Source organism: Camelus ferus, chromosome 34 (assembly GCF_009834535.1).
Source record: "Camelus ferus isolate YT-003-E chromosome 34, BCGSAC_Cfer_1.0, whole genome shotgun sequence".
In the NCBI taxonomy this organism is placed as follows: domain Eukaryota; kingdom Metazoa; phylum Chordata; class Mammalia; order Artiodactyla; family Camelidae; genus Camelus; species Camelus ferus.
In genome coordinates this window covers 7,939,799-7,965,202 of record NC_045729.1, presented here as the reverse complement: position 1 = coordinate 7,965,202, position 25,404 = coordinate 7,939,799, and the positions used below count along the sequence as shown (strand labels likewise).

Genomic DNA, 25,404 nt, shown 5'->3' with positions numbered 1-25,404 from the left:
CTGGGATTTTTTTTTTCTGTTTACCCATCACCCCACATCCACTTCCATTTTGGCTGTTTAATTTTGGTGTACCAACTGTTCTCCATAAATGTATAGGATGAGTTGAAACTTCCAATGAGGCTTCTTTTATAAGAGTTGACTCAACAGACCTGGTGATGAGGATGGAAAGAGCGCAAGGAGAGAAGAAAGGAAGTCCTAGTATAAAAGATTCCAGAAACTGTGAACCAGACAGAGGGATCAGAAATAGCTTGTTTTGGTTCCAAATTGCATACATGCAAAATTACCTCTGTTTGTTGAAAGGACTTCCAAAGGTAATATTTTCTTCCACTGTAGCATTTAATAACCATGGCTTTTGAGCTGCATAAGCCACAGAGTATCTGTTCCTACTGGAAAATGGAAAAGAAAAACAAAACACCAAAATTATGCAAAGGTGCTGTGCTGCATTTGTAGGTTAGTGTAACTAAGAAAAATTAAAGTTGATAAAACGTCTCAAAGACGGAAATGGAGAACTTCTAAAAAAGAACATTTTAACACCCATCAACCTTATTAATTAATGGTTAAATAGTCCATGAAATTAAAAGGATTAGAACTTAATTAAAACTTCACATGGTATGCAAATTTGATTTTGCTATACTAAAGAAGTATGAACTGTCAATGAACTATTAATTAAAGGTATGAACTATTGATTAAAATTTTATTTTCTAAAATGACTATACTTTAAAGTAATTAAAAGATAAATAACAATTTAATAGCCACTGATATTTCATTTTATTTTAAAAGCACTTTACATATCTATGCATTTTATGTGAATACCTTTAAAAAAGACAGGAATTGATACTATAATTCTAGTATGTGTTTGTGGCTTAATCACATTAACATATTTTAAGGTCATAGATAATATAAATATTTCAAAACAAAAAGCAGTATCTTTAGGAGTTCTATTCAATATTAAAATAACTACACATTAAAAAATTTTTTAAAAACTACACATAACTTCAATATTAAAAACTACACAAATACATATTGAAATAGTTTATTTTTAAAAAGTGATAGCCTCCGCCCTGTCCCCTATTTTTTTTTTTTTTTTTTTGGCTTACAAATTCTACCAGATGTCTATACATCAGATTTTAATTTGCAATAATTAGGAAAATACATGTGAGTTGAAAAGAAAGAAAAGGATGGGACTAGGGTAGGAAGGGGGTCAGCTTAAACATCACACTTCCACAGTTAAAGGTCTGTAAGTACGAATTAAGGAATTAAAGTTAAAAGAGAGTGTGGTTAAAAAAAAGAGTCATTAGAAATGCTCGGTCATCACTTTAAAACATTCTGTCTTAGGAGTTTAGAAGACGTGATAATGTACAACAGGCTGCTAGTCTCTCAGATAACCACATGTGCGGTAAACAGTGGTTCCCAACCTCTGGCGTGTCTGCCTCCCTTTTCACCGGGTGCTTTAAGGGTATTTTTTCTTTCTTTCTTTCTTTTTTAAATAGATGAAGCACTTGGCTCTCTGTCTCTAGCTGAGAGGCAGATTTCATCACCATTTAACTCATAAACAATACACATATTAATTCTTGCATTCTGATTTTATGAAATCCCAAATTCAATTTGCTAAGAACAGTTTGAATTTTAGCTGAAGCTAAGACACGTGTGACTCACGGAGAGGAAAATGGTTGATACAATGGGTCATTTTTTTGGCAAATTAATTCTTTGAGTAACCTCCAAATGTTGGGAACTATTGCTATTGGAAATATGTTAACACATTTTAATAAATAACTTTGTACATTATCAGAATGAATATAATGACCAGGTGTAAGAGATTGAGTATTAGGTAAAGTCTGAGGAAGTTATTCTTATAAAACGCAGATTAAAATAGAAATAATACCTTCTGGTTGCTTCAAAAGAAGGTTCAGATTCATTTACACTGCAAGTATGGCAAACAATGTTCATTAATTATGAAATATAAATATAGAATGAATACACGCATATATCAGGTAAGAGATAAACATTGGACATATTTAAATGGCTACATTTCCCAAATGGTTTTTGATATTAATTCCAAAGGTAAACCAGATAAGTGATGGTCTTCTTTTATATATTCATCCAGGAAATAATTAGTTTGTAAGCTTCCAAAAGAGAGATAGCACTGTTCTTCACACAAAATACGGGTCCATATAATGGCCTCATTCTAGCCCCAACTTTGCTCCAATTAGCTGTTTAAATTTAGGTAATCTCTCCAGAATAGTTTCCCAGTCTATACAAGGATTTGATATCTCCATGTGCCCCCTTTCAAATTCGAATTTAATCTATTTAAATTCCTAATTAGACACCTTAAGGCAGGAGAAGAAGAAATACTTTTTGTGCTCTAAACTTGAAAGGTTTAAACACAACCTGGCCCTTAAGAAACTGGTAATAAAGCAGACATGCACAATAGATCACACTGCAACATTTGGGTATAATTAATTACTAATTGATATGATTTATGTAAAATGAGATACATGACTAATTAAATTTAATTATATCTACATTATGAGGAAAAAGCATCTGAAGACATTCATTTTATTATTCTAAATTTTACTATTTTATTTGAACTCTATCATTCTGAAACACCTGAATTCAAAGCCACACACAAAATTAAAGTCTACAGGAACTCTAAAAATAGATCCTCTTTCACTTTGGAAAGCGCCATACGCTTTTGTGGAGAAAATTCACCTAAGGATGTTATCTAGTTATGTTTGCCTTTGAGTTTCTAAAGTTAAGATGTTCACAACTGCACATTTCTAATGACATCTTGGGATGGTTAACAGAGGCAGGGAAAAACAATCTTAGACTAAAAATTCACTCTCAATAATGATTACTCCCTGATTTAAGATGCTCATAAAAATAATAAAATGCACAATTTCCCCAAGTGATATTTTCCACACAGTATGTTTTAGATGCCAAGAAATTTGGATTTCATTTTATTTTTCAGTGGTAAAAAGCCAATAAATGGCCTCAGTGGCTTTAGTTAGTCTGAGGAAGACAGAAAACACATAAGGAAGAGCAGGTGAGTTGCAGAAATTGATGGATTAATTTGCCTATTGGCCATCCAGGTGGAAATGTCCATTAGACATTTGCAAATGTCAGCCCAAACGAGATATGAATTTGGAAGTCATCAATTTTTTTCAATTACCATTGCAGGTCATTGTCATTGGAGCACAATGGTAAGGGTGAGTGGAATGGCAAAACATGAATTTAAGGAGTTCGACAAGGATCAGATCATGAAAGGCCCTTTTATGCAAAGGTGTCTGAAATATTTCTTCTATGCTTTGGCCAGTCATTTAAAGAGGGAAGTAGTTATATTTTCATGTTGAAAGGTAAATCTCACCACAATATAAAGAAAGATGACGGAGTCATTACAGTGAGGTGTTCACATAGGCTATAGGTACCTGAAGCAGGAAATGAAAATAGACAAGAAATGTAAGGACAGACATAAGAAAAGTGATTGGTTGGATTTTTGCAGGCAATGGACAGAGAGAAGAATCTAGGTTAAATCTCTGAGCTCTGACTTGGGCACCTACCGACTGATTCCAGGGGGTGAGGACACAACTTTTCTAAGTTACAGGAAGAGAAACAGGTTTTGGAAATATGAGGGATAAAAGCTCATCTGGATGTGTTCAATTTGCAGCTGTATAAGATTTTTTAGAGGCGCTCTTAGGTTTTCAGATGAAAGATCTTGGCCAGAAATGTACACTGGTGTGTCACTAGTATTTAAAGAGTAGCTGAAGTCAAAGATGTAAATAAAAGAAGAGGATCCTACGGTAGACAGCAGAAAGATTGAAGGAGAATTACAATATCCTTCCTCACTTTCCACCTCCACTTGTATTGCAGCTCCTTACTTTTTGATTCATTAATTTTGGCTTATTCTTCAAATGTAAGTTCAGGTATCACTCATTTATGCCTCCACACCCCCCCTAAAAAAAAAGCCTTGTTGACCTCAACTAATCAACTCGGGTCACCTATGATTTATTCTTATAAAACCCTGTACTTCTTCCTGGCATTTATAAATACTTAACCAAGTAATTATAAAACCATTTTCTTACTTCCTCATGGCCTTCCCTGCTGAACAGTACACTTCATGAGTATAAGGGGCTGGCTTTCTTCATTTAGTTATTTGCGCCAACAACTAATACAATGATTTGCATGTTTGATTGCATAGGTGTGCAATACATATTTTTTAACAAATGGACAAGTAAAAGTGTCATGGAAACCAAGAAAGGAGTTGATTTCTGGGAGTCATCAGTGGTGAACAGTTTCCAAAGCTATGGAGAAGTTAAGTAAGATTGAGAACTAATTATGACAATTTAGCATTTAGGCAGTCATTGGTGAGAACTTTTCAGCCAGACTGCAATGTGCTGAGTAGGAGACCAAGGAGGTTAAGTGAGTGTAGACTATTGTTTTAAGAAAAGAAATGCTCCAGTTGTTTACGAGACAGGCAAGACCTTTATTTAAATGGAGGATAATGGAATGAGCAAAGGAAAACATTAAAGACCTCTATAAGAAAGATGGGTTAAACTTACTGTATATAAAACAGATAAACAACAAGGACCTACTGTATGGCACAGGGAACTATATTCAATTTCTTGAAATAACCTAGAATGGAAAAGAATCTGAAAATATACGCATATATATATATGTATATGTATAACTGAACTGCTTTGCTGTACACCTGAAACTAACATTGTAAATCAACTACATTTCAATATAAAAATAAATTTTAAGAAAGGAAGAAGGTTTTATTCATGTCATAATGTTCTGAAAAAGGCAAGACAGCACATGGTGGGTCTTCACTTCTGAAGAGCTCTCCTTGGAGGATTCAGACATATTTTTCTTTAAGAATGAAAGTTAAATATCATAAACTAGTTTCAGAGGAAGGAAGAAAAGGCAGTTAAAGATCCATTTGTAGCTAGTCATTTCCCATGAACAAATTAAAAAATTAGCTTCTTTCATTTTCCATGTTATAGACAAACTTCTCACATACTAATATATTTAATCAAATTCAATTACGGAAGATAATATTTTTTTTCTCTTCCAAAATCAAAAAAGAAAATAGAGTTAGCTCTGAATTCCACACAGATTTTATTTGATTACATGAAAATCACCGGTTCCAAGTCTAGACTCATCATTCACCACTCAATGTGGCCGTAAACAGCACTGAAGGCAACCAAGGAAGCGAAGCGGTCAGATGGACAACCCCCTTCTGGAAAATGGCATCCAATTTCAGTTCTGCATGCAGGATTTGTGTGTATTTTCCTTCAAGAGTCAAAGTTAAACCTGATATTCTAGCTACGTCAAGTTCATGGTTGGAACGGGAAAGAATGACTTCTGCAAGCTTACATCAGTAACAATATTTGGAAGAACGGGAGCTAATGTGAACACAAGCATACAATACTCTATCTGATCCAGCAAAGCTGACTCAATGTGTTATTATTCCATGATGCTAAGCAAAATCACATGAAAAGGGGTAACTCCTCAATTTGCCAGTCTTAGAGTAATTGAGCCACCGTTACAATGCTAATTACACCAAGACATTAGAAAATAGAACAACACAACATGTGGGGTCTGACTGTAGGGTGGTTGACGGCACTGGCAAGATGGAAAGGGGAAAAAAAAGGGAAACCAAAGATAAATGATGGCTACGTCTCACATGATTATCACAATTATTACACATTCTGGACTCCCTCGCTGGAACTGTCTATCATTTTAGTTCTAGTTCCTAAAATATCAGTAGGAATTATTATTTATCATGACTACTAGAAAAGGACAACTTCAGTCAGGCAGAACATTTGCTTTTTAACAAATACAGAGCACACCCAGATGCAGGGGCAAGAACCCTGGCGTTCCAACAAGTTTAGAGGATTTTTCCATTTCTCCCTCATCTCTCTCACGTTTCTCTTCTGGGCTCCAACATGTTAGACTAGGTCAAAGGTAGCAATTGCCAAGGGAGCATCCATAGATGTCTTTGCGTACCAAGTTCTACCCATGTAGCTGTGTCTTGGATGAGCAACGGTACCTTCCTTCCCACCCAAAGTATATATTTCTTGCTGCAGTAAAGCAGAACTTCACTTCATGCCATCTATGAGAACACATTTAAAAATAAAATTCATGCAACCAGAGATACATGCAATGGCAAAAGAATGACAGCAAGGCACTTGGTGCCATACCATAACATTTACTTCATTGTTTTGCTTTATTTTGAGCTTTGAAAAATAGCAAACAATTTAGTTTGCTGAAGTCAAGTACTTTTCAGTATTTGTAAGTCATCAGTCTTCAACATTGGTAATTCTAAATTAGCTTTCTCTAATAACACATATACGTTATTGGACCAGGCACAACAGGTTTTTTCCCTAGAATAAAGAGTAATTGCAAATAACTCTTTAAAAAGAAGGTCAGCATCCTCTGAACATTCTTGATCTGAAAACATGTTTTATCAGATATTAAGGATGCCAGGGAAGAAAATTAAGTAATTCTCATAAATAAAGAAAAATGGAATTTGTGTTAGCTTATCCAACCTCTAAGAGGGTTAGGTTTTAATTTGTGTGTGTCAGAGCCAACCCAACCATTTTTAAAGAAAATTTTAGTCCTTTCTGCTATGAAGAGATGGGATTATTGTGTATTAAGGCAAGTGTTCGTAAAGAGATGATTTTTAAATGAAAGGGATTTTATAAATATTTAGAATTATCTCAAATCTTTCTCACATCTTCATCCTATTGGCCCCAACTTTAAAATATGATATCTTTTATTAGCTTTTTTAAAAAATTAGGATTCATGGGAGACATTTCTTTCTTATTTCTTTAAAAAAACTTAACATTTATTGAGTAAAGGAGTGTTTTTAATCTCTTGTTTCCCTCTTTGCCTAGCTTCCATGAAGCTCAGAAAAGAATTTGTGACTTATATTTTATAAATATGCAGGACACCAGTGCATGGATTTCAATCTATTAATTGCTCAGACTATTATTTAAACTTTATTTTCCTTCTTGATATCTTTATTTTTCAAGCTTTATTATATTATGTTTTTTAAATAGAATCATGTACAACCTTTATGAAATGAGGTAGGATATGAATGGTATATATTTGCTTAAGATAGATGTGTTTGCAATAAAAAAAAAAAGGTGTGTGTCTGTGTATGTGTGTACGTACTGCTTAGGAGCCCAAGAAAATAAATAACTAGACCGTATGAAATACTTTTCTAATTCCCATACCATTTATTTACCCATTAATAAATTGGTAATTATTATTAACAATGAACTTCGGAGCCAGCTTGGCCCAAGTTGAACCAGGGCTGGGATCTTCAATAACACTAGAGAAGGTTAGATTACAAGAACTTCCTAGAGGTATAAAAATAAAATCTCAAGCTTGAGGTCATGGTCTCTCATTCTTTCTCTCAGTTTTAATGATCGTGAAACAAGGCAAAAACAAAAGCCACATAACTTGATTGTGGCCACCCATGTCATACAATATAATTTAATCCAGTAAAACCTGCTTCTCAAAACCTGCATTCATCCAAGATGGAAGGTGATCACAGCAGGGCACACACTATCTAGTGCTTGACCTTAGGGATCAACAGGAACTTAGCGCGAAGCAAATTTCGGGTAGCAATCCTTCACCCAGCTCTCTGCTAGATCCGCTCTAGTCAGTTTCATGTCTACTGTATGTGAGATCGCCCACCAGGACTAAACTCTACCCTCAACACTTCTCAGCCTCCCTCTTTCACCAACGATACCAAAAATAGGATTTACAGTCCCGCTGTTTCCTGTTCAAGTTCCACATCCAAGTATTTCCATCTCTTAATTGTAGTTTAAAATAGAATCTATTCCAAAAATGCCTGTAAATAGCTTTTACTTATTCTTGTATGCAAACAGCAGACTGAGTCACAGTGGAACTTACAATGGCAAGTACAAAATAATATTAAAGAACATTTCTAAGTCAAGAGCAAGCTTTCTTAACCTCTCAGCACAACTGATATTTGGAGCCAGGTAATTCCTCGTTGTGGGGGGGCTGTCTTGTGCATTGTAAGATGTTTAGTAACATTTCCGACCTCCACTAATTAAATCAGTAGCAGCCAATCCCCCCCAAGTATAACAACCAAAAATATCTCCAGACATTGCCTGACGTCCCCTGGGGGCAAAATCACAGCTGGTTGAGAATCACTAGTCTACAATCCAATATCTTAGATAAGCTGTCACCAGTTTCTTCTCATGGAGGGTCTACTAGGTAAGTCACACTAAATAAATAGGATTTATTCTTTATTACACAATTAAATAATATCACGGTTCTGAGTCATTCTATTACTATAATGTGCTTTGAAGAACCCAAAGCAACCAAATATTCAGAAGAAGCACATGTTAAATACTTCCTCCTCCACACCTTTGGGGTTGCACAACGCACCAGTCTGACCTACCCGTATCTCTAACTGGATACTTGCGGTGTCCAGTTTCAGCTGCGTGTGAAGAGAAAGGACTGATTTCTCAGTCCCTTATGAAGAGTTTAGAAAAAGATTATTTGGCATTTCTTCTCTAAACATGGGACCACTGAGGCTCTGTGTGCATTTAGGCTTTATAAATAATGCAAGTTTTCCATAACTTCTTTATCGGGTGAAATGTATGTTTTATTTCTTTGAGTATTACCCATTTAGCTTTAAAAATCTATCTTGACAATTCCGATCTTACTTAAAAGCAACATACTAGTTTATACTATTACAAATCTCTAGAATAGTTTTACAATTTTTAATTTATAACGTTTAAAGTTTCCATCAATTTGATTTTTTTTAAAAAAACTCTGTGTATTTCCTAGGGGTCCTCAGACTCCTAACACGGGAATCAATTGCTCTAATTTCTTCCCTTGGAAAATCATCAAATGAATGACAAAGCCACAGAGACTGATTAAAAATACACATACTTGCTCCAGTGAACTTTTCCTTCCAGGGTCTGCATCTCACCGAGGATGGCAAGGAGAAGAGAGGACTTCCCACATCCTACTTGGCCCACAATCATGGTTAACTGACCTACGGAAAAGAAACAAAGGATAATAACAGGATGCGATGGAATTCACTTAGTAAAATAAAATCAAAACACGTTTAGAAAAGGTCGTTGTTTTACCACCAATGGTCCAGTTTTGATCTCCAGCAACAAAGTATTCTAAACAGCTCCTTTCCTTGCTACATAGGTTTTTTGGACAAGGAAAGAAAAATTTTAAAACATAGCTCTTGATTTAGTTGTCAGCCATAGATTTCTCACCAATGGCGTCAAAGTATTTGTAGTTTTCAAGCAATCTTTAATGTGAAATATACATGTATAATAAGAATGAATGCTGTATTCAGGCATTGTGTCAATCCATTTCAGGGTAATTCTGTGATGTTAAACACAATTTTTAAACATTTTCGTTGTATTGTACATATCACTTAGCCTTTTGACTAGCATCAAAATTTCATTGTAAAGTTTAACTTGAACAAATTGTGTACTTGCCTAGTAGTTAGAATTAGTGGTAAAATTAAAGTGTATTTTTAATTTCTTAAGTTCTTACCTGCCTTCCTCCTAACTCTTTTGTATCTGATATGCCCACTGCCCAGGAAGCACTCAATAAATATAGTTCACCGAAAAAAAAAATTTTTTTGTACAGACATTTAATTTTAAGCTGATCTTATCACTGAGGCACTGACCACCCAACACCTACCATATTTTTTTTAAAAACTACGGGAATAACCAATTTTAGTAAAAACAGCAGCGAGATACTTGCTTAAAGCATCTAGATTAGTTTTACTTTTCATATCAACTTATTCAGGAGAAAAAGGCAATTTTGACTAAAATAAATAATTGGGATTAAAGTGATTTGGGCTGTTCTTACTTTGATTTGCATGTATAACAGAAAAATCCCAAGCTATTGACCACGAACCCAAGTGAAAAAAAATTTCTATTCAATTATCCAGACATTTTAAATAAAAATTATTCTATATTTGAGTCTTAAATATCTTGAAAATTTCACCAGTCTTCTTCAGAGATAGAAAACTATTTTCTCATATGCCCTTTCTTTTAATTCTTTCTTCAACAAAATGAGAAATCAACAACTCCATTATTTAAATGCCATAAATCAGCAAATAAACTAAAAACAGTTTATTTGGACACGAAATAACTTGTCATAAAGTCTACACTCTGCAGTGAAAGCCAGGTCTTACTATTCCCAGTCATTCTCAAAGTGGCTCATGAGCTACACGGAGCAAATAAATTATCAGCAGCATTTATATCTTTAAAAAGTCTTCCGCTCTTTTTGTTGGGCATAATTATCTTAGAAAAACATGGTGCCTGACACTTAACAATGACAAAATTGCATAACAAATGACTCTTACCTGTTGGAATTCGAATATCTATATTAGATAATGTAGCTAAACCACTGCCCCATGAAAAGTACCCATTTGTGACCTAGAAGATAAGAATATAGACATTAAGTTATAAAATTATATAAATATGTAATGTGAGAGAATAATTCCAATTAAAATAAATTTTCTTTTTAAAGCACTTTAAGACTTTCAACACAAAGTGAAACACACAATGGTGAAATTCTAATGTAGAGTTATAACTATTTAGGTGTATAAATGAGAAACAGAAAAGAATGGAAGTGAGAAGAGGGTCTTTGAATTAGTGATATTATGAGGAATGCTAAAAATTACAATAATTTTCCCTGAAAATTTGGGATTACTGGTTCATTAACATGTGAGCGTCCTTAGAAACCAATCACCCCAAATATTTTCCAGTGTAACCCCTACACTGATTATTTGCTCACGGCTGCAATTCCCAGAATCCTGGTGATGCAAAGTGAAGAACAGAAATAACTACAAATTGAGTGCACATGTCGAGCACATTATTGCTGGCGCTGTAATGTTAGGCAGGATGAGGGGATATGGGCGTGAGGATCTGGGATAAGGGGGAAGACTGAATTCAAATGTAAAGGCAGGAACTAGGCAGACACAAAAAGTCACCTATTGTATGATTCCATTTATATGAAATACCCAGAATAGGCAAATCCATAAAGACAGAAAGGGGTTGCCGCGGCAAGAGAAAGGGGAAAATGGGGCGTGACTGCTTAATGGGTATGGGGTTTCCTGTTATGGGGATACAAACACTTTGCAACTAGATAGAGAGGATGGTTGCACAACATTGTGAGTGTACTCCATGCCACTGAATTGTTCACTTTAAAATAGTTAATCTTATGCTATGTGAATTTCATCTCAATTGAAATAATTTTTTAAAGGTGTAGAGGCAGGACTTTACACATACCATTTCCTCCCACTGGAAATAAGTAAAAATGAGGAATAAAATATAGTTTGTAAAAAAATCTCATTAAAGCAAGGAGTAAGGAAATGCCAAGTGAATGTATAAGGAAGAGGACAAAAAGAGATGTAAGGCCAATCAAATAGCTAAGATGTTTTAGAAGAAAAAAAAATAAGGTATAAGAACTTGTCCTAAAAATGTCAATGCTTATTCAAAAGTTGTAATAGTCATAACAGTGTACTATTGGACAGACAAATCAGAGAAGAATAAATAAAGAAATATGTGTGACTGAGACAGCACTGAAGGACACTGGGACTGTGACCCATATATGGTGCCTGGACAACTGAACATCATACAAAAATTAAATCAGACCATACTGACTTACTACTAAATGTACTAAAATTACTACCACACAGTTTACTACTGCTGACAATTGACAACTAAAATTATTTATTATTGATTTCTCTCCTAAATCGCAGTCTTACTTCATACCAAACACAAAAATCGATTCTGGGTCAATTAAAGTATTAAAAGTAAAAGATGTAGCTTTAAAGATTTTAAAAACTTATATAAAATGTCTTCATGACTCTTGGCAGGAGAAGTTTTTTAAATGAGGCGAAAGCAAAGCCTTAGCCATAAAGGGAGTTATATAAACAAGACTACATTAAAATTAAGAATTTCTGATTCCATAAAGAGAGTGAAAACCCAAGCTGTGTAGTGGGAAAAGAGCTTTGTAACATATATAACTGCCAAAGAAATGGTACCCAGAGTTTTTTAAAACAGGAAGAACAAATAACCTGACAACTCACAACAGAGGAGCTCCAAATCCAAATGGCCAATATACATATGAAATGGTGCTCTACCTCATTAGAAAACAGAAAAATGCAAATAAAATCTACAGCAAGATACAATTGCACCTCCTCTCAACACTCTACACACACTCTGGCAAAATACTGGAAGCACTGGTGAAGATGTAGACCAACTGGAATGCTCGATCACCCTTAATGGAAGTGCAAATAGGCACCACCACTCTGGAAAACAGTTGGCCGTCATCTAGGGAAGCTGAGGACGTACCCACCCTATGACTCAGCGATTGTTCACAGCAGCCTCAAAAGGAAAGATAACCAAAAGCTCACCAAAAGTAGGACAGATAAGTAAATTATGGTATATTCATACAATGAAACGCTACACCGCAATGAGAATGAATGAATTATAGTTTCACATAGCAACATGGATAAATCATATATACATAATGTTGAGCAAAAAAAGCAAACACACACATACACACCACACATTCAAACTTGAAAAAACTAAAGTATGCCACTAGGGAGACATACACAGCAAGGGTAAGCAAGGAAATGATGGCTGTAAAAGCCAAGGTGGTGGTCACATCGCTGGGGAGAGAGAGTGATGCAGAAGTGTGTGTTGGGGGGACCTCGGAGGGAGATGACAATGTTCTTGGTGGTGGTTTCACAGAAGTTTACTTTTTCATCTGATGGTACATATATGTTGTACATATCTCCTTGTAGATATGTTAGATTTCACAATTAAAATAAAAAAAGATTCCAAAAAGACAAAGTTACTAGCCATTTGGGAATTTCCACCACAAATAAACAATTAATTTGAAATTGAAGGTGCACTTGAAACAGCAGTGGTCACTCAGGGGGAGAGCAGTCTCCAGCCCACGGAGGAGCAGGGGTATTTTTGGTTTTTGTAGGGGTTCTGGTGCATGAAGGGTCAATTCTGGGGGGAAAAAATCATGAGAACCTCCCCTTTTTCCATTTGAAATGAAAATAAATTGAATAAGGCACATGGAAAAGATATAATAGTATTTTTAGGCTCCTATTCTATTGAATAGAAAATGTCAATTAAAAAACTGGCTTTTTTTTTTAAAGTCACTAATATATTCTCTGTTTTCCAGGCATCTTTGCGAATTGGCAGCATAGCAGACCCTTTCTGGTCTCTCATTAGTTACTTTTGCATAGCTTAGCGGCTCATACCCTGCTGGCACATTGCAATTGTCCAGGGAACTACTAAAGCTGTGTTCAAGATAAATAAAAAATAAATAATAAATTACAAATAAAAACACAAAATTAAAATAAATAAACGCAATAAAAAATAAATTAAAAAAATAAGGCTCTCTAGGTGATTCTAATGTATACAACCAAGGTTAAGAATCACTACGGCTCTTTAAAATTCACAGGTGACACGCGTTTTATCCTCAAAACAACCATATTAAATGGTATTCCCACCTCAAGAGGGGCAAACTGTGGCTTAGAGAGGCAGTTTGCCCAAAAATCACACAACAAATTAGTGGCAAAGGTAGGGCGGGCATTAGCTTATTCCATCCAGTAACACATCTGCTCCAGTTACAGAGAGCCTACTGTGGGGCAGGTACTGCGTCAGGCAACAGGAGAGAGAGAATAATTCAGCGTGGCTCTTGGCTCTACTGCACACCCCGCTGAGCATCCCTCCCTCTCCCACTGGCTGCGCGGGGCAGGGAGTTGAGTGGCTCCAGCAGCCTGTGCGCCTTGCTTTCTAAATGGCTAGTTTCCAGGACCCTGGTGGCTCCGAGGTCCAGAGGCCTTTGACTGCTGCAGGCATCTCTTCCAGTCCTGGCACAGCCCTGACCCCTCTCTGGGGCTGATCCCAAATCTCAGTCCTCAGCCTGCGTTCCCGTGGTGGCCTGTCCTACGAAGCACACAGGCTTGGGGAGGATACAAGAGGCTGAAACTGAGATTAGTCCAAGGCAGAGTCTGGAAGCTGGGTGGATGCATGTAACCCTGGTCTAAGCCTTTCCTGGTTGAAGATAATAACTACCTAATTTATTTCCTTAAAAAACTGGATTTATAATATTGGGGTTCTCTATAAATGAATGTACTTGGTAGATCAATATGACAGTACGAGAGAAAATACGCTGGAGATGAGCTAACGTGGATTCAGAAGACAGGTTCATTCTCCAGTTTTTAAAACATATTCCTGGAGTGAAACTGTGGTTGAGAGGCAAGGAAGCGCCGAGAATTATAAACTCATCGAAATATTTTTGAAAATGTTATGAAGATTAGTGACTACTCTAAAGTGACTTTAAAGACATGATGGAAGACATTTTGGCGGAACTTCACCATAAAACAGTAACATTCATGTAAGAATTTCAGAAATAAAAGAACCTTTATTGCAATATCCTCAGTCTCTACGGGACGTAGACGTCGCGTTGATTGCTCATAGCTGTCCAGGTGATATCTTCCAGGCTGCTTCCTGTTTATAGTTTTTGGCTGCTGCATTCCAAATGGAAAAGAACACAAGTTGAAACTTTATGAAAAAAAAAAAAAAAAAAAAAACATCTGAGGTTTTACTGAACATTAAGTCCCAATGCTACTTCTCCACTTGAATTCCAAGAAAAAGAAACAAGTAAAGTATATGTCATATTTTAATTATTTCTGTGGCTTCCTCTTACAAAAAATATGACAATAAAAAAAAGCAAATGATAATGAAAGGTGTTAAGCTATCATTTTAAACCTAATTCACAAACCTTTAAAGAAAAATGAAAATATGAAGATGCGATACTTGTAAATGATGGAAGTTAAACTGGACTTTGGATAGTCCTTTCTCCAGCTATCTGGATGGACATACTCATGTGATTAAAAAACACACACACACACACAACAAACTGTGCCATGGCAAAGGCAAGCAAGCTAACTCAGGTTAGACTAGAATCTACTTGTTATACCATCAGGCTCGTAAAAGTTCCAACAGTCCATTTTTGGTCAATCCTCTGACTCATGAGGATTTTGAATCTGATGAACTCACATAAATCAGATTGGGCTACACGTTCCCCGAAGAACCATTGTGGAGTGAGAAAAAACATACAGATCTAGGATTTGTTTCCCCAAACATATATATTATTTCATAAGGAGATCCATAAACACTGTAGAATGATCTAGTCTTTCCTGAATGTTCTCAGTCAAAGGACAAAACATCCACAATAAAGAGGATGCCAGCTAAGGCTGAATAATCTTCATCTACATAAAATGAACTCGAATGGGGTCATAACCAGAAATCTGTTATTCTCTAATTTTGAGTTCAATTTCACAGAGATAAATGATTAAGGTAGAAAATCCAGCTCTGTCAAACTCTAATTTAGGAAAATATATAAGCTCACAATTTGTCCAAAAATCTAGTAAGCAAGTATTTCAACATAAATAATTATCTCTTACTTAAAAACCTTCTAGAGATTAGGAAAGCCAAATAGTAATACAGTTTATTTTTTATTGAAGTGTAGTTGACTTACAATGTTGTGTTAGTCTCTGGTGTACAGCATAGACTATGTATATAAAATATATATATATGTTTCATGATCAGTTATTACAAGTTATTGGATATAGTTCCCTGTGCTCTGCAGTAGGACCTTGTTGGTAACAGCACATTGTTCAACTGTTAAGTTACCTATAAAAGCAAAGGATTCTAGAATTGTGAAACTTTTTTTGGCTTGAAATTGCAGGTTTAGCTTTTTGATGACCCCACTGAGTTCTATTATGGGAATTAGGAGTGGCTTCAAATAATCAGTGAGTTAATCCAAACAAGACAATGCTGTCCAATTTACATCAGCTAGTGTGTCAACAGACTATCAAACCATCCAACAGCACAATGCTAGACTACGTGCAAATCAACCCACCGATTGGAAAGCCACTCGGGAGTGCCAGCAGTGATTCTGTCCGACAGAAAATACCTAATGCAGTTTATTGTTTGTCTTTTTTTTTGGGGGGGTAATTAAATATTTATTTGTAACAAAGGTACTGAGTATTGAACCTTCATGCATTTTAAATTTAAAAGAGAAAAAGAGGGTGTGCTCATGAATTTTATTTTACTTTGTTTTCCTTCTCATGGTCCTCACAGATGACCCTGGGAAGTGCTTTACAAGAGGTGATGTATAAAATCACTAGCCCTTAAGCTCAGTATATTTCCCACCCAAGACAGGTCTCTACCCATACGTGTAGTCCCTGTCTTCTAGAGTTTTTACTTCTGTAGTAATATTGCCCCCAGAGGTCCAAAAGGAATGACTTCATGTTCTTCACAAAACTAAGGAGAGGCTGGGAAGAGGAGATGTGTTGACAGAGAGTTGAGTCGGAGTTTCACAGATGTAATTTGAAGAGACTCTGGCTCTAGAATGTCACTAATTCTCCATGGAGATTCTGCAGCCAAAACCACTTAACTCTAAGCTTTCACAGAATACATAGCATCTTAAGCGCTCTCGAGAAGGAGTTTCCATTAGTGTTATTTTCAAACACATGGCTTTTTTCTCTCCGTTCTTAAAAGTTTGTCATTTGTGGTCTGGCCCATTAGCTGTGATGAACGGCCGCGAAAGACATCAGAAGTCCAGTCTGGTTTCAATAACCCTGAAGATGTTAGAGGCATCTGAAGGAGATTCTTCTTCCCTTCTAACTTTTGCTCAATTCCATTTTCCTTCTGTCCCTCATCTATTCTTCAGAGTTCCCTAGCTCCTCAAACTTGACCTCCTATATCCCCTTCTCCTGAGGTTACCACATTCTGCGCAACCCCGCCTCTCTGCAAGATGATCTAATAGGTTCTTTGGTAATCTCCTATCATCCAAAGTGCAACAAGGCTGGTTCTAAATCAAATGCTGCCTCGGAGTGTGGGCACTCGAGGATGTGGTCCTGACTTGGTGTCTGCATCCACACGATAGCATAGGAGCATTTTCAGGCTTGATAACTTTGGTGTCTACGAGCATAGGTGGGAGTTTCTTTGCAGACAAGAATCACACCTACTCCACAAAATAACTTGACAGAGATTAAAAAAAAAACACAGAAAAGCAGAAGAAAGCAGCAAGTCTAAACACAGCCAAGTGCTTGTCTTAACTATTTTTAGCACTTTGAAACACAATGTGAAGAAAAATTTAATATAGATTGACTTTCTGGTAAAGGCTTTCCAAGCCTCGGTCAATTCCAGGACTGCACGTGCATTTTTGTTGGGTTACATAAATGGTAAATATATTCACATTTTTCTCCAGTGGTAACCTGAATAGCTACTATTAACTTACAACGTGACCCACTTTAGAATAACTTTTCTTTACTGTTATAAAATACGCATATGAATTTTAAAGAGTTTCTTTGTAATTTTTCAAACACAGCTCTCAAGAAAGTAGTGTAATCCAGTCCCATTATTCTGAATATTATCTAATGACCAATGGCTCTTAAATTTGCATCTCCAATGGTGACTTCTCTTCTTGGATGTCAATAATATCTCAAAATTATCATGTGCAAAATATACCTCTTGACTCCACCTCAACACCAACCTACTCATTTCTTAGCCTCCCTGTTATAGTTACTGACCCCACTATCTATGAGCCAGTTGTCAAGCCAATAACCTAGGATTCATTCTTGTCTTCTTTCTCCCTCATCCCCTCCATTCAATCTATCAGCAAGTCTTCATCAGCTCAACCTACAAAATGAACACTGAATTTGATTACTTCCTCACAAGGTTCACTGCAACTGTAACAAAAACTCACGCTAACCATCGCCATTTCTTCCCTATGTTACTATAACGACCTTTTTACTGATCTATCTGTTCTGCTCTTGTCCCCACTGATGACTCTCCACCCAGTAGCCAAAGGGATCCTTTAAAAATACAAACAAAATTATATTAGTCTCTATTTAAAACCCTCCAATGGTCTCCTATGGTGTGCCAATAAAATCCAACTCTTTCCATGGTTTACAGGACCCTCAGTCCTTGTCCTGACCGCATCTTAACTCTCTCTTCTTTACCAGGCTTCAGCCAGAGAGCTTTGCTGTTGCTTGAACACACCAAATAAATTTCCACCTCATGGTCTTTGCATCTGCTAGTTCTCTGCCTGAAATGATCTGACCCTCTTTCTAGGTCTTTGCAGAACTGGTACCTACTTTTCGTTCAGATCTCAGCTCCAATGCCAGCTCTTCTGAGGGGCCTTCTGGGAAAGGACCACCTTGCTTTGGGCATCCCAGTCACTCTCTAACACCCTCCTTTTTTTTTCTTCTCACAGGGAAATGACCTCATCTTTTTACTTGTTTATCATCTGACTTCCGTCTCAAGAAAGCAAACTCTGTGACAAGAAAGAGCTTGTCTGCCTTATTCATAGCTACATCCCTAGGTCTTAGCACAAAACACAGGGTAGCTGGTAAGCCTAGAAACACAGGCAAGTGCACAATACATATCATATTCCATGCAACACATGACAATTAATACTGACTGTGCTTCCAGACTTTATATAGATACTGAGTAAGTATTTGTGTATGGATGAACAAACTGGTTTCAGGAGTTACAAGACTCAGGTTTTAATTCTGATTCTGCCACTCACTAGTCTTATGACTCTATTCAAACCACACAACATGTAAACTCAATATATTCATCCAGAAAATAAAAATAGGTCGTGAAATGCAACAGTGCAGATGACTCAAAAGACATAATGTGTCAAAAAGCACTTTTTAAACTAAGAAGTGTAATGCAGCTAAAGGTATTAAAAGAATATGGTACAGGAGTTGTAAGCTTGCTTTGTATTATTTTTACATAAAGCTTGGAGTAGACAACCCCTTTTGAATTAGATGCAGGCTGTCCCTCTTGGGACAATCCTTTGATGATTTATAAAGACAAGCCTTATACATTTGTTTATTGATTTTTACTTGTGAGGTTTGTTGTAGAAGCAGGTGGCATTTTTTCTTCATATGGGTTAAAAATAAAGCTTACAATTTCATCTAATTGCACTCATTTAAAATCATCCATTCTCCAGACTGTTTCCTATTCACATTTCCTGTAACACGAAAGAGCACTTACAACTCCAGTGTGCTTCTTACAGGACTCAAAGGGAAGAGAGCCTTCCCCAGTCCGCCAGCTGTCCTCGCCAATCTCATCACTTAAGAGAAACTCATTCAGCTTTTGAACACTGCAAAAGGCAAACAAACACAAAAGGGTCAGAAACAAAACCACGGCCACCAACAAAGTTCTACCTAAACAAACAAACTTTACCCCCATTTGTTACCAGATTGAGTAAGCCACCTCTGAGTCATTTCTCAAAACCAGCAAGGGATTCAGCTAGGACGCCCAGACTGATGGGCTCCTGGGACCAGGGGAGTAGAAAAATCTCAGTAGAAAAAAATCTCAGTAGAAAAATATCTCAGAAAAACCAGAATCAATTGGTTGCCCCAAATTCAGCCAAATCTCTTTTGTTGGTTTTTTTTGGTTTTTTTTTTTTTTTGCAATTGTGTTTCTTGTCAAAGACAGAATTGGAGAGGAACTTAAAACAGCATGCTTAAAAATAATAATACCAAAGAAGGAAGTACTCTCATTACTCTAATTTTACAAATGAGGGGAAATAAGGTACAGAGAAGTTAAGCAAACTGCCTACAAGCCTGTCGCACCCAACGCACAGATCTGGGGTCCATGCCCACCACGCTATCTTGCTTGAGCACCACTGTATATACAGGACATCTTTTCTCAACCTGGTGAGGGGGAGGATCCCCTAGAATCTTGCATCAATCCTACAGAGGAAGGATTGCCGTCAGTAGGGAACTGAAAAATACACATTTGAAATAAAAGATTTCTTTATTTTTCATTTGAGTTTGTAGCCAAGCTAAGGACCTCCAGGTAGGTCTGCATTGTTTTTGTGGCAGACTAATAAAATGAAGAAAAGTAAATTTAATTGAGTCTGTTGCCTATGAACTTTAAGCCTTTTAGCCTTGTATGCTACAGAAACTGTTTCCTTTCTTTGGAAACATAAAGGTAGAGAAAATCCACCAGGGCGGTCTATTAGCTTCTAAATTCCATTTACAAGAAACTAAAAAATAATTTTTATTGAAGTATAGTTAATGTACAATATTATAAGTTATGGGTGTACAATACAGTGATTCATTATTTTTAGAGGTTATACTCCATTCACATTTATAAAATGTTAGCTATATTCCCTGTGTTGTACAGTATAAGTTTGTAGCTTATTTTATGCATAATAGTTTGTATCTCTTAGTCCCTTACCCCTATGTTGCCCCACCCCCTTCCGTCTCCCCACTGGTAACCAATAGTTTGTTCTCTATAATTGTGAGTCTGCTTCTTTTGTGTTATATTTACTAATTTTTTTGTATTTTTTAGATTCCACTAAAAGAAATCATTGTTCAAGGAAAGCTTTAGCTGAATAATATTCCATTGGAAATATGTGCTACATTTTGTTTATTCACTGGTTGATGGACATTTGGGTTGCTCCACTTTTTGACTATTGTGAATAATGTTGCTATGAACATGGGTGTACAAATATCTATTCAAGTCCCTGCTTCTCTGTCTTTGGGGTACACACCCAGAGTGGAATTGTTAGATTGTATGGTAATTCTATATTTAGTTTTTTGAGTATCTGTCAGTACTGTTTTCCACAGCGGCTGCACCGTGGTTCTGGAACTCCTGACTCACTTAAATATATTGGAGTTATGACAGCACAGATGAACCTTGAAAGCATTATGCTAAATAGGCCAGGAACACAAAAACCAAAAATTGTGTAATTCCACTTATATAAGGTAGCTAAAATACTCAAATTCATAGAGACAAAAAGTCAATGGCAGTCACCAGGGTCTGGGAGGAGGGATAAAGGGGAGTGATTGTTTAATACGTCTAGAATTTCAGATTGAGAAGACGAAAAATTTCTGGAGACGGATTGTGGTAACGTTTGCACAACAATATGAATGTACTTAATGCCACAGAACTGTACACTTAAAGTGGCTTCAATGAGAAATATTACGTTATGTATATTTTACTGCAATTTTAAAAGTAATTTCAGAACCAAAAAAAGAAAGAGTTTCGGGTTTTGTACTCTCTGAGTCTTTGTCAGTAAAGCCTGACCATAAAGACTTGAAAGACAGTGTTAGAAACGCCTTACGAAGTGGCATTAATTCATCTTAAATGGCCGTATTCCCTCTTTACTTTTATAGACTTCAATTGTCATTGTGTTCTAATGTTTTGAAGAGACTGGGGTTTAAGGAGCACAGCTTTGTCAATCAAAGGGATTCCATTTAAATCATCTCACGCTGTATGTCTGCACACAAAGGACAGTACGGGGCCAAGTTCATTTGCCTTTGAAATGCTAAGTCCAGCAGCTCCGGGCACAAATTACTCAGTGGATGTAATAACTGTTTGTTGAACACGTCAAACAAGGAATAAACCAATGATTCAGACATAAGTAAAGTCGGTGGATTCAATTCTCCATTTCGCTTTCCCAGCACACACACACAAACCTTACTGAAGCTTTTAAGGAATTAATGAATTAATGAGCCCCATTCTAGCTGAATATCAGGACAGTGAAGGTTCCCAAAAGCATGAGGAGAACTTTCTTTCCTCTTCGTAACATCCCATTCTGGAACTCCAATTACAGTGAACATCAGAGGACCCAACACAAGCGCTTTTCTGAAACTCCCCCTCCAGCACCCCTCCCCTGACCATGTTATTCCAGGCTTTCTGGCCAGGGGTCCCCTGCACTGCTATCTTGTTTGTTTTATTATGTCTATCTCTCCCACTAGACTGTGAACTCCTTAAAAGTGAAGATTTTAAGAATCTAGCCCAGTGCCAAAAATATAACATAGCAATTCCTCAAGCAGTGTCTGGTGAACGAATAAATAGGTAATACCAAAAGCATTTCCTGTTCACACAAGGGCCTTTCAGAAATCATAGAGGCAAAACAAGTATGGAAAATGCATGAATCGTGACCAAGGGTGAAGTAATTTCTACCACGCTGCCAGGGTTGTATTTTAAAAATGCAAATCTGTACATACAACAGGCCTCTCCTTAAAATAACAAATGGCCCCTGCACCACTGTGCCCTTCGGCATCCTCAGCTTCATCCCTTGATGCTTCCCACATCAGGACCTTTCTCCAGCTACATGCAATTACCTTTAGTCCCCGGAAGGTACCAAGATCTCTCACCTTGCTCACCTCTTCCCATCACATATGTTGCTCCCTCATGTAGAACGTGCTTTCTCTTCTTCAACTGACCAAGTCCTACCTATTCTTTAAGATCCTAGGAAGGAGTTCCTGCCTCCTTTACACCTTGACTGACAGGACTGTCTTCCTTCTCTATAAGCTTCAGTGAGTCTCATATGTGGCCCATATATGGCATTGAGTGTAGAGCGCTGTGTTGCGTACATAACACATCACGTTGTAATTCGTTTTCCTTCCCAGTCTCCCCAGTCAGACTGTGGTCTTCTGTGAATTTCCTTTTTCTCCCTTAACGGAGACACTGGGGACTAAACCAGCACCTCGTGCATGCTAATCCCGCGCTCAAGCCCTGAGCTATCCCGCCCACCCCCTCCTGTGGAGTTCACTCCACCTCTCATCACTGCCATCCCCAGTGCCTAGCAAGGTATCTGAAGTGCTTAATAAAAGAACGTAGACCCACAGAATACATCTCTCTGAAGTGTGAAATGGAGTTTAGTAAAATGGTGGTAAAGTACTAAAATAGAGAGTTGTTAAATATCTAACATATTTAGGCAACGTGCAGGGCACTTTGCATGTATTTGCTCGTTTACTGTGCTCATCTGATAAGTCAGGACGCTGAGCTATGCAGGCACCAAGTAATATGATCATGGCTGAACAATGAGTATTCATCCCAAGGTTGTGCCAAGATTTGAAAGCAGGTATATTTGATACCAACCAATTTCCTACCCCGCCTCCATCACCTTTATCGTTCAATATTTTACTAACTTCTCATTTGTTCAGGTAATTCATAAAAGTATGTAATGTTTCAGTTACCCATGTTACTTTTTCACTTCTCACATTTCACGTAGGGTGTTGATACACAGCTTGACTACTTTGGACAGGTGCTATGTTTACTGGGAATAACTGATTTTGCAGCTGGCAGCTACGAGCTTTTCTTGTGGGAACCTGTGAAATTTTCGTAAATAGGGACCAAATCAATGTGTGAGCAGTGCTCTCCAAGTCAACGTGTGAGCACGCTCTCTGATAAACATCAGTAACAATTTATTTGATTGAAGGTAATCACAGTAGACTAGCCAAGTGTATGTTCGTTTGGGAGGTACATGAGAGAAAGGACACAAGTTATCTTCCAGCAAAGCGAAGGATTCATTTTACACATTTTTTCCTTGGCAAATAGCACCTTTGGACATAGACACTGCATTGTATATCAAATACCAGGAACCTAAACTCAAATTATTTAGAAAGGCTACAACAGAGCAACTTACATTTTCCTGCAGAAAAGCAAAACACATAAATTATTTTCTTACAAGTAAAGGAAAGAGCAGAAGCGAGGCAAGCATCCTGAAAACAGTAACTCTTCTTCAACTATTTAAGATTTTAGAAAATAGTGACTTTTCTTCATTTCTTCCCTCTGTTTTGCAAATGGAGACTGGAAAACAACATCATAAAATGTCCACTCAAATGATGTGGGGAGCTGGGGTTATGAGGAGATAACCTGAGTTCTAACTTCCTCTTTCTACCGTTTTATGATATATATGTGGCGTCCCACTCACTGAGCACCATGAAGATAATTTTGTCTAACAAGCTAGACATGTTTCAAAGAAAGCATACAGTTTTCTCCAAGTTGAGAATTTTACACGGCATGGAATTTTCCTACAGTAGCAAAGTTTCCAAGTCTCTCATATGCACAGGTAATACAAGTTTGGGAATACACTGCACCCCATTCTAACCCACCACATTTCTGAATGCATTTCAGAGTATAGCAAAGAACTTATGACTTCCACAGTCTTGAGGAGGAGGTTTCAAAATCTGCTAACCAAAGTCCCCGATTATAAACAGGCTGCTCGACTCGCTGTGGGCCAACTGGCATCCAAGACTGGTCACGGGTTCCCAGGCACAGAAGAAAGTTCCAAGTCCAGTCAACACTGGGAAAACGCTCCTTTGGGTTCCCAGAACCAGCACACAGTGGGAAGAAGGACTGGCTCCTGCTGACAGGTCATCTCCGTGGGACCCACAAGTCAACCACTGAGATTCATTTTAGAGAAGCAAGTTTTTATAAGCTGATTCTATTTGGCCTATGGCTTGGGAAATCTGGAGCTGAGCCCTGAAAACAGACTGGTCTTTATCAAACTGGCAAATGCCTTTCCCCTGGAACGTACAGAAGAGAGAATGCTGGGCAGAAATTTACAAGGATTATAACCCACCCTCAACTTTACTAGGGTTTACTACAGCAGGATTGTCTACTATGGACTTGGGAGACACCCACAGCCCTCATTTATTGATTTTTTTTCATAGCAACTCTTAAAATCCTTCTGGTGCTTGGTAACCTCCTGATTTGAGAGCAGTTATCTATGCTCACCTATATCTCCACTTGTAGCCATCAGAGAAATGAAAATAAGAACCAAAATAGCAGACTCTTGACCATTTATCAGTTTTATTGTTTGAAGTAGCTTCCCTTCCAGAGCACTGCCTAATTTGGAAGTGATGCTACGTAAATCAGTCACCGATCCGTACCAGTGTTTCAGGAGGCAGAGCGATAAGAAAAGAAAATGAGGGCAGATGAGGCCAGAGGCCCTGAGCTTTAAACTCTTAACAGCTCCAGAATTGGTTCCTAACAACAAATCTGACAGATTAGGATTGTTTGGCGTGCTACGATATTATTGTAACCAATCAGAACTTGGTTTATAATAAGAGAAGGTATACGCATTTTAATGACATTTGGTATTAAGTCAATGTGAAGCCAATATAAACTGCTGTCTAAAGCTGGAGATTCTGATATTTTGAATATTAAATACCAGTTTTCTCAGTAATCCGTAGACATTGGGAAAGTTACCTCATTTTAAAAGATCTTACAAGAGATGCTCTCCATTGCTATCAAGGGTAACACCATAGTTGGTATATTTAAGGCCTCAATTTTCCAATTTTCTTTCAGTATCGCAACATCTTGGCATTTCTTTCAAAGGCCTAATATTAAATATGACAATGACTATTTATCATACATGCTGAGGTCTTGTAAGGTTTATAAGATCTTATAGCAAAAAGCAAAGTACTACTTTAAGATCACCTTATTTACAGTATAGACTCATACATAGTAAGCTATGTTACATACAGTGTAGCGTAGTATATTTTGTTAACATTTATTACATAATACA

General features: G+C 37.1%; 1 protein-coding gene across 1 annotated transcript in view; it reads right to left on the bottom strand.

The window, feature by feature from the left end:
* Positions 1–25,404, bottom strand: part of ABCC9 (ATP binding cassette subfamily C member 9) — a 107,435-nt gene that overhangs the window by 50,924 nt on the left and 31,107 nt on the right. The window contains 6 exon segments of the mRNA XM_032472850.1: positions 285–386; positions 1,883–1,921; positions 8,935–9,040; positions 10,379–10,451; positions 14,468–14,575; positions 19,122–19,230. Coding sequence (XP_032328741.1) covers positions 285–386; positions 1,883–1,921; positions 8,935–9,040; positions 10,379–10,451; positions 14,468–14,575; positions 19,122–19,230 — 537 coding nt within the window.